Here is a 9,256-nt window from a genome sequence, read left to right on the forward strand (position 1 = left end):
AAGATGATTCGGGGTTTAGATAGGGTCGACAGTGAGAATCTTTGTCCACGTATGGAGTGAGCTATTACAAGGGGGCATAGCTTTAAATTAAGGGGGGGTAGGTATAGGACGGATGTTAGGGGTAGGTTCTTTACTCAGCGAGTCGTGAGTTCATGGAATGCCCTGCCAGTAGCAGTGGTGGACTCTCCCTCATTATGGGCATTTAAGCGGGCATTGGATAGGCATATGGAGGATAGTGGGCTAGTGTAGGTTAGGTGGGCTTGGATCGGCGCAACATCGAGGGCCGAAGGGCCTGTACTGCTCTGTATTCTTCTATGTTCTATGCTTCAGTGTGATTTGGATAAGTTGAGTGAGATGGCAAATGCATGACAGATAAAGTTATGATGGGGATAAATGTGAAACTATCCAATTTGATAGCAAAAACATTATAATTGAATGGTGATAGCTTGGGAAAGGAGGAGGTGCAAGAGGACCTGGGTGTTCATGTACAGCAGTTGCTGAAAGTAAGCGTGCAGGTGCAGCATGTGGTAAAGGTGGCAAATGGCATGTTGGCTTTTATCATGAGAGGATTCAAATATAGAGGATTCCTGAAGAAGGGCTTATGCCCAAAACATCGATTCTCCTGTTCCTTGGATGCTGCCTGACCAGCTGCGCTTTTCCAGCAACACATTTTCAGCTCTGATCTCCAGCATCTGCAGTCCTCACTTTCTCCTCGAAGATTCAAATATAGGAACAGGGATATATTGCTGCAATTGTACAGGATGAAACCAGATCTGGAGTACTGTGTGCATAGGAAGGATGTTCTTGCTAGTTAAGTGTGCAAAGTGTATCAGACTGATTCCCAGGGTAGCAGTACTGATGTAATGAAGCCTGGATTTGTTAGGAATATATTCATTGGCGTTTAGAAGAATGAGGGGAGATCCCATGGAGTTTTATAAAATTCTAATAGACCTAGACAGGATAAACACAGGAAGAATGTTCCCAATGACTGGGGAATCCAGACATTGGGGTCAGTTTAAGAATACAAGGTAGGGCATTTGGGACTGAGATGAGGAGAGGTTTCCAGAGATTGGTGAGCTGTGGAATTCCCTGCCACAGAAAATGGTTGAGGCCAAAACATTGAATTTTCTCAAGAATGAGATTGATATAGTTCTTAGGACTAAAGGGATCAAAGGGTATGGTGAAAAAGCAGGAATAAATTATTGAGTTGGATTATCAGCCAGGAGCATATTGAATGGTTGAACAGCCTTAAAGGGCCAAAATGGCCTACTCCTGCTCCTATTTTCTATGTTTCTATTCCTAATAAAAATCTATTTTCAGTCTTAAAAATTTGAAGCACAAACAGTTATTTTTTAAAACAGAAGTGTTCTAGGTTTTCATTATTTTCGATATGACAAAGTGCATTAAGATTGAATCATGAATATCTGTATCTAATATTAAGATCATACCCCCATTTCAAAGTTCCTCATCAGAAGATATAGTTTCTCTTTATTTCCCCCTTTTAATTCTTTTCAAGCATTTCAATTAGTTAACCAAATTTAAAGGAAACACAAGCCAAATACTTTCATATCAATGTTTCTCAGAGGGCTTTGCAGTCCACAAATTGGCTATCCCTAATTTATAATAATTGTTCAATGCTTTTGATCATCGGGAGCACATGATAATTGTGTAAATTGTATAAATTGCAAACTGTTTCCCTTTTTTGAAGGGAAACAAAGTTAACCACGCTCAAAAAGTAGCCTCAAAAAGGTTTCACAAACATTTTATTCATCTGTTAATTATAAGTGAAAGACAACTATTTGTTTTTGTTTTATTTGGACATAACATATATATTATAATTTGAAAAGTATCACATCTATAGGAATCCTTATTGAAAGGCTAGCCAAAAAACAAGATAACACAGACTTCATAAAATTTCACGTACCATACACAGCAGTCTTCGAGGGGGAATAGACGTACGCTAGTGTGTACAGGTAATAGTTCAGCAGCCCATAGAAAGATAAAAATTCAGCTGGTAGGCTTAGTAAAGGAAGTGGACCACAAACACTAAAGAGTTTTTATTAATATTGCAGTTCTATGTGTCAAACACTCCATGACAGTAAATCATTGCCTTATGTCAAATTTTCTGTATTGAGCCAATTTTAAACAAAATGAAAATTCATACATGCATCAATAAATGCAACAATGCTGACTTAATTGGCCTTTCTCCAATCCTCCTAAACATGGTGAGAGGGCAGTCGAATTTATGTGCAAATACACCCCAACTATCATTCTATAATGGTCCATTCGCTGAGGTTATCTTATAGATAGATTTAGACAATCGTTAACTATCAGAATGGCCATCATCACCACCACACTGCTTCTTCCTCAGCTGACCATTTTTCAGATTAAACTGCAAGGATGTTCAATAGGATTTCTTCTTTTTGTCCAATTAATGTCAAATAAATAGATTGCTATTTAATCTGGGGACTCCAAAGGTGGGGGTCAGGATTCCATCTGGGTCAGCAAGTTGAAATTTTGGCACTGCAATCTAATGCAGAATTGGATGCTATGAAGTTCTAGACACTTTGTGTAAACCCTTCCCACCCCACATCTTTCATAGGTCTTTGCTCCCATATATATTCTCCCTCCCATTTTCACAGAGAGTCAAAATAATTTTTAAGCCTCGAAATGGGGCGCAGTGCAATAAAATTTCAAAAGCAATGATCTAATCCCATTCTACTTACTCCCTCTAAATGGAATTCCTAATAAATTACATGTTAAAGTAATACGGACTTAGCATCTTATACAGCAAGTACCAGCTAGTGTTACATCACAATCTAAATTTTTGCATGCAGCCTAAGCACTAACCATCATTAGAAATTAAGTTGAAGCACACTAAAGGATATAATTCTGGTAATGAGTTGAAAGCTCAGCAACAAAATTGTCTTGCAGGACCTTTGCTCCAAATCTCAGATATAGTATTATAATGCTGAAAAAGAATATTTTTAATAAGTCACAAAGATGACTATCAAGGGGAGAAAATGTTATAATTGCAAATGTTATAATTGCAAATGAAGTATAGCTGCAAAAATCTTAAGCCATTAATGAAGACTTGAGATTTTTGGAGTTATATCTCATATTCAAGGTACCACTTAAAACAAACTGGAATTGCAACATTTTCTTTCTTTCATTGGCATAATAGCCACAGCAGCAAAGAACTGAAGGAATACAAGCATGCTGGCAAGTTTTACCCCATTGTGGAGATGTTAGTCATCAGAAGGAGCATTGGGAAAGCTCAACCAGTGGGGGAACTGAAGTGATTAATGAGACCATCAGTATAGATACCTAACTATCAGCTTCAATTCAGCAGAAAGACAGAAGGCAGCAAAACAGGGACCCAGCATTTTAGCTTCAATATAGCAGCAAGACAGGAGGCACAGTTTAACAGTTACAGCTTCAGGGGAATGATGATTGGAAAAATGAAATCAAACAGTTACATTGCTAGAAGTGGTTTGTTACTAAAAGGGTCTATTTTTTGGGAGAACAGATTAACTGAGAAGCAACAGGAGTAAGTGAAAATTAAGGCCAAAAAAATAAAGTAATATAAGTAAGCAAAGCAGGGTTAAGGAAGTAGTTACTTGATATTAGTGAAATAAGTTTAAGGCTAAGTAAGTTTAGGTTTATGCCGTGAAAGCAGAGGCAGTCAAGTGGAATGTGTGACTTGTAATATGTGGGATATCAGAGGCCCCTACAGTCCCAGATGAGCATATATGTAGCAAGTGTTTTCAGCTGCAGAAACTTGAGTTCTGGGTTTCAGAGCTTGAACAATGACTGGAGACAGTGTAGCACATCTGCAGTGTGTTCCATGAATAGCACATTCAGACATGTAATCACACTGCAGTTTAAAACCCTAGGGAAAGTAAGTGACTGTGGAGCAGTTCAACAGAAACAGACAGGTAGTGCAGGAGCCCTGGCCTGGCATCCTGCTCTTAAATCGGTTTTCCACTGTGGAAGCTGATAAGGGCACAAGTTCCTCAGGGTAGAGCAGTCAGAGCCATGTCTGTGGCACCATAACTGGCTTGATTTACAGGAAGAGAGGAAGAAAAAGAAGAAGAGAGGAGGAGCAATAAAGATAGGATCATGAAGATTGTGGGGATCAGACATAGATTTCTATTGCCATTATTGTGACTCCAGGATGGCACTTTGCCTCCCTGGTGCCAGGGTCAAGAATGCGACAGAATGGCCACAAGGCATTCTTCTGGGAAGGACAAACAACCAGAGGTCATCGCTTTATATTGGTACCAATGACTTTGGGAAGATAGAGGATGTGGTATTGCAATCATAGTTTTGGGAGCTAAGTAGAAAAGTAGCAAGCAGTACCTCGAATGTAGTAATCTCCACATTATTTAGGAATGGCACCGTGGTTCAGTAGCTAGCACTGCTGCCTCAAAGAGCCAGGGACCTGGATTCAATTCCAGCCTCGAATGGCTATCTGTGTGGAGTTTGCACATTTGACCTGTGTCTGTGTGGGTTTCCTCCAGGTGCTCCAGTTTCCTTCCATACAAAGGTGTGCAGATTAGGTGGATTAGCCATGCTAAATTGTCCATTGTGTTCAGGGATATAATGGTTAGATGGAATGGCCATGGTAGCTGCAGGAATAGGGTAGGGGGGTAGATGTTTCTCAGAGAGTTGGTGTGGACTTGTCGTGCTGAATGGCCTGTTTCCACAGTGTGTGGCTCAGTGGTTAGCACTGCTGCCTCACAGCACCAGGGACCCAGGTTCGAATTCAGCCTCGGGCGACTATCTGTATGGAGTTTGCACATTCTCCCTGTGTCTGCGTGGGTTTCCCCCGGGTGCTCCGGTTTCCTCCCACAGTCCAAAGATGTGCAGGTCAGGTGAATTGGCCATGCTAAATTTCCCGTAATGTATCAGTCAGACAGAATGGGTCTGGGTGGGTTACTCTTCAGAGGGTCAGCGTGGACTTGTTGGGCCGAAGGGCCTGTTTCCACACTGTAGGAAATCTAAAAACCCTATTCCCAAGTGAGGCAGGTGAGAGTGTATTGCTGAAAGGATGGTTCGGGAGGGAAGAGGGGATGCACCAGGACAGAACCAGTACTGAGTTCCTTGAGAGACATTTTCTTAGTGCTATTAGGAAAGCTTTAAAGTAACTTGGCAGGGGGTGAGAACCAAGGGAGAATAGCAAAGAGAAAGACCACGGTTCACAAAATATGTAAGAGGTTCTCGTGTAAACTATAGCAAGTTAGTAGATAAAGTCAGAGTGAGGAATCAGGGCTACTGTGCATGTAAATGCATGAGTACAGAAAATAAAACTGGGGAATTTAAGGAATGGATTGTTATGTGGAAATATGATTTTGTGGTGATAGCAGAGACCTGGCTCGAGGGGAAAGGCAAGACAGAATGTTAAATATTCCTGGGTACAACATATTCCAAAAAGATAGATAAGGAAGGAAAGGAGAAGGGGAAATATTATTGGTTAAAGAGTGCATTGCAGTGCTGGAGAAAAACAGGATGTCTCAGAGGGTGCTGACATAGAATTAACTTGGCTAGAAGTAAGGAAAACAAAGGTACAATTGCATTGCTAAGGGTAGTCTATAAACCACCAAATAGTGGAAAGGATATAGAAGACCAGTTCTGCAGGGAAGTAATGGAGAGATGCCAACATTGTAGAGTAGTTATAATGGGAGCCCTCAATTACCAAAATGTAGACTGGGATACTTGTAGTGGCGCAACAAGGGGCAAGAGTTCCTGGATTGCATGAAGAAGTGTCCTACATCAGTATGTTTCCATTCCAAGAAAGGATGCACTGTTTTGTGGAAATGAGATAGGCAAAATGGATCAAGTGTCTTGATTAGATTAGATTAGATTACTTACAGTGTGGAACAGGCCCTTCGGCCCAACAAGTCCACACCAACCCTCTGAAGGACTCACCCAGACCCATTCCCCTACATTTACCACGGGCAATTTAGCATGGCCAATTCACCTAACCTGCACATTTTTGGACTGTGGGAGGAAACCGGAGCACCCGGAGGAAACCCACGCAGACACGGGGAGAACGTGCAAACAGCACACAGACAGTTGCCTGAGGCGGGAATTGAACCCGGGTATCTAGAGCTGAGAGGCAGCAGTGCTAACCACTGTGCCACCATGCCGCCCACGTACGACCAGTGACGTCATTTGGGTGGAACTCAGAAATACCGGAGCACCCGGAGGAAACCCACGCAGACATGGGGAGAATGTGCAAACAGCACACAGACAGTTGCCTGAGGCGGGAATTGAACCCGGGTATCTGGAGCTGAGAGGCAGCAGTGCTAACCACTGTGCCACCATGCCGCCCAAGTACGACCAGTGACGTCATTTGGGTGGAACTCAGAAATAAGAAAGAGACGATCACCTTATTGGGATTGTACTACAGATCCCCTAATATTTAGAAGGAAATTGAGAAGCAAATTTGTAAGGAGATCTCAGTTATCTATAACAACACTAGGGTTATAATGGTAGGGGATTTTAACTTTCCGAACATAAACTAGGACTGGGAGTGTTAAGGGCTTGGATGGAGAGGAATTTGTTAAATGTGAATAAGAAAATTTTCTGATTCAGTATGTGGATGTACCTACTAGAGGAGCGAAATTTGACCTCTTGGGAAATAAGGTAGGGCAAGTGACTGAGGTGTCAGTGGGGGAATGATCATAATTCTACTAGTTTTTTTAAATAGTTATGGAAAAGGATAGACCTGGCCTCCTCCTTCAATGACTGCAATTTCCCCTCTCATATGGTCGAAGATGCTCTCCAATGCATTTCCTCCACTTCCCGCATCTCTGCCCTTGAATCCCACCCTTCCAATTAAGGATAGAACGTCTTCCCCCCCTCCCCCACCCAGGTCCTTACCTTCTACCCCACCAACCTCCAGATACATTGCATCATCCTCTGCCATTTGCACCACCTACAAACAGACCCCATCACCAGGGATATATTTTTCTCGCCACCCCTATTTGCATTCTGGAGAGACCATTCCCTTCACGACTTCCTTGTTCATTCCACACAGCCACCAACCCACTCTCCACTTCTGGCACCTTCCCCTGCCACTACAAGAAGTGCAAACCCTGCGCCCACACCTTCCCTCTCTCCTCCGTCCCAGGCCTCAAAGGATCCTTCCACATCCTACAGAGATTTACCTGTACTTCCACAGACATCATCTACTGTGTCCGTTGCTCTCAATGTGGTCTCCTCTACATTGGGGAGACAGGACACCAACTTGCTGAACATTTCAGAGAACGTCTCTGGGACACACGCACTAAACAACCCCCCTGCCCTTTGGGCAAACACTTTAACTCCTCCTCCCACTCCGCTTAGGGCATTCATGTCCTGGGCCTCCTCCACCGCCAAACTCTAGCCACCTGATGCCTGGAGGAAGAAAGCTTCATCTTGCACCTTGGAACCCTCCAACCACACGGAATCAATGTGGATTTCACCAGTTTCTTCATTTCCCCTCCACTCACCTTATCTCAGATCTAACCTTCCAACTTGGCACTGCCCTCTTGAACTGCCCTACCTGTCATTCTTCCTTCCCACCTATCCGCTCCACCCTTCTTTCCGACCTATCAATTTCAGCCCCACCTTCATCTACCTAACATTTTCCCAGCTACCTTCCCCCTGCCCCTCCCCCTCCCATTTATCTCTCAGCCCCTTTGGGCCACCTGTCATTCCTGATGACGGGCTTATGCTCGAGACATCGACTCTTCTGCTCCTCGGATGCTGCCTGACCAGCTGTTCTTTTCCAGGACCACACTCTTCGACTCTGATCTCCAGAATCTGCAGTCCTCAATTCTTCTAGAGTGAAAAGCAATGCTGGTAGGTGCAGGGAATGCTGCATGACCAGAGAAATTGAGGTTTTAGTCAAGAATAATGAGGAAGCATATGTCAGATATAGACAACAGGAATTGAGTTTAAGGACAGTATACTTAACAGGGAAATCAGGAGGGCAAAAAGGGGACTTGAGGTACCTTTGGCAAATAGGGTTAAGGAGACTCCAAAGGGATTCTTCAAATACATTAAGGACATCAAGGTAACTAGGCAGAGAATAGGGCCCCTTAAAGATCAGCAAATCTTTGTGTACAACCTCAGGATATGGGGGAGACACTAAAGGAGTGACTGAAAGACAAGACTAGTTAGCACAGAGGTGTGTGCTACCTTTCTGTGAACTACCAGGTAGAATGCAATGGGGGAAACAGATCTTGGTCACATCAAGGATGATTGGAAGACCGCTGTTGTAACCCCATTGTTCAAGAAAGGATCAAGACAAAAGATGGAAAATTATTGGCCAATTAGTCTAACCTCAGTTGTTGGTAAAATTCTAGAATCCATCGTTAAGGATGAGGTTTCTAAATTCTTGGAAGAACAGGGTCGGATTAGAACAAGTCAACGTGGATTTAGTAAGGGGAGGTCGTGCCTGACAAACCTGTTAGAATTCTTTGAAGAGGTGACAAGTAGGTTAGACCAGGGAAACCCAGTGGATGTGGTCTATCTAGACTTCCAAAAGGCCTTTGATAAGGTGCCACACGGTAGGCTGCTGAGTAAGGTGAGGGCCCATGGTGTTCGAGGTGAGCTACTGGCATGGATTGAAGATTGGCAGAAGGCAGAAGGCAGAGAGTTGGGATAAGAGGTTCTTTTTCAGAATGGCAGCCGGTGACAAGCGGTGTCCCACAGGGTTCAGTGCTGGGGCCACAACTGTTCACGTTATATATTAATGATCTGGATGAAGGGACTGGGGGCATTCTAGCAAAGTTTGCCGGTGATATAAAGATAGGTGGACAGGCAGGTAGTACTGAGGAAGTGGGGAGGCTGCAGAAGGATCTAGACAGTTTGGGAGAGTGGTCCAGGAAATGGCTGATGAAGTTCAATGTGAGCAAATGCGAGGTCTTGCACTTTGGAAAAAAGAATACAAGCATGGACTACTTTCTAAACGGTGAGAAAATTCATAAAGCCAAAGTACAAAAGGATCTGGGAGTGCTAGTCGAGGATTCTCTAAAGGTAAACATGCACATTGAATCCGTGATTAAGAAAGCAAATGCAATGTTGTCATTTACCTCAAGAGGGTTGGAATATAAAAGCACCGATGTGCTACTTTATAAAGCTCTGGTTAGGCCCCATTTGGAGTACTGGTGTCCAGTTTTGGGCCCCACACCTCAGGAGGGACATACTGGCACTGGAGCGTGTCCAGCGGAGATTCACACGGAAGATCCCTGGAATGGTAGGT

General features: G+C 43.4%; 1 protein-coding gene across 6 annotated transcripts in view; it reads right to left on the reverse strand.

The window, feature by feature from the left end:
* Positions 1-9,256, reverse strand: part of tmem181 (transmembrane protein 181) — a 248,170-nt gene that overhangs the window by 15,451 nt on the left and 223,463 nt on the right. For all 6 annotated transcript variants that reach the window (XM_043696179.1, XM_043696185.1, XM_043696182.1 and 3 more), the window contains 2 exons: positions 2,889-2,971; positions 1,925-2,014 (listed from right to left, as the gene is read on the reverse strand). In XM_043696179.1, coding sequence (XP_043552114.1) covers positions 1,925-2,014; positions 2,889-2,971 — 173 coding nt within the window. The remainder of the gene's footprint in view (positions 1-1,924; positions 2,015-2,888; positions 2,972-9,256) is intronic.

The sequence above is a fragment of the Chiloscyllium plagiosum genome, chromosome 9 (genome assembly GCF_004010195.1).
Source record: "Chiloscyllium plagiosum isolate BGI_BamShark_2017 chromosome 9, ASM401019v2, whole genome shotgun sequence".
In the NCBI taxonomy this organism is placed as follows: Eukaryota; Metazoa; Chordata; class Chondrichthyes; order Orectolobiformes; family Hemiscylliidae; genus Chiloscyllium; species Chiloscyllium plagiosum.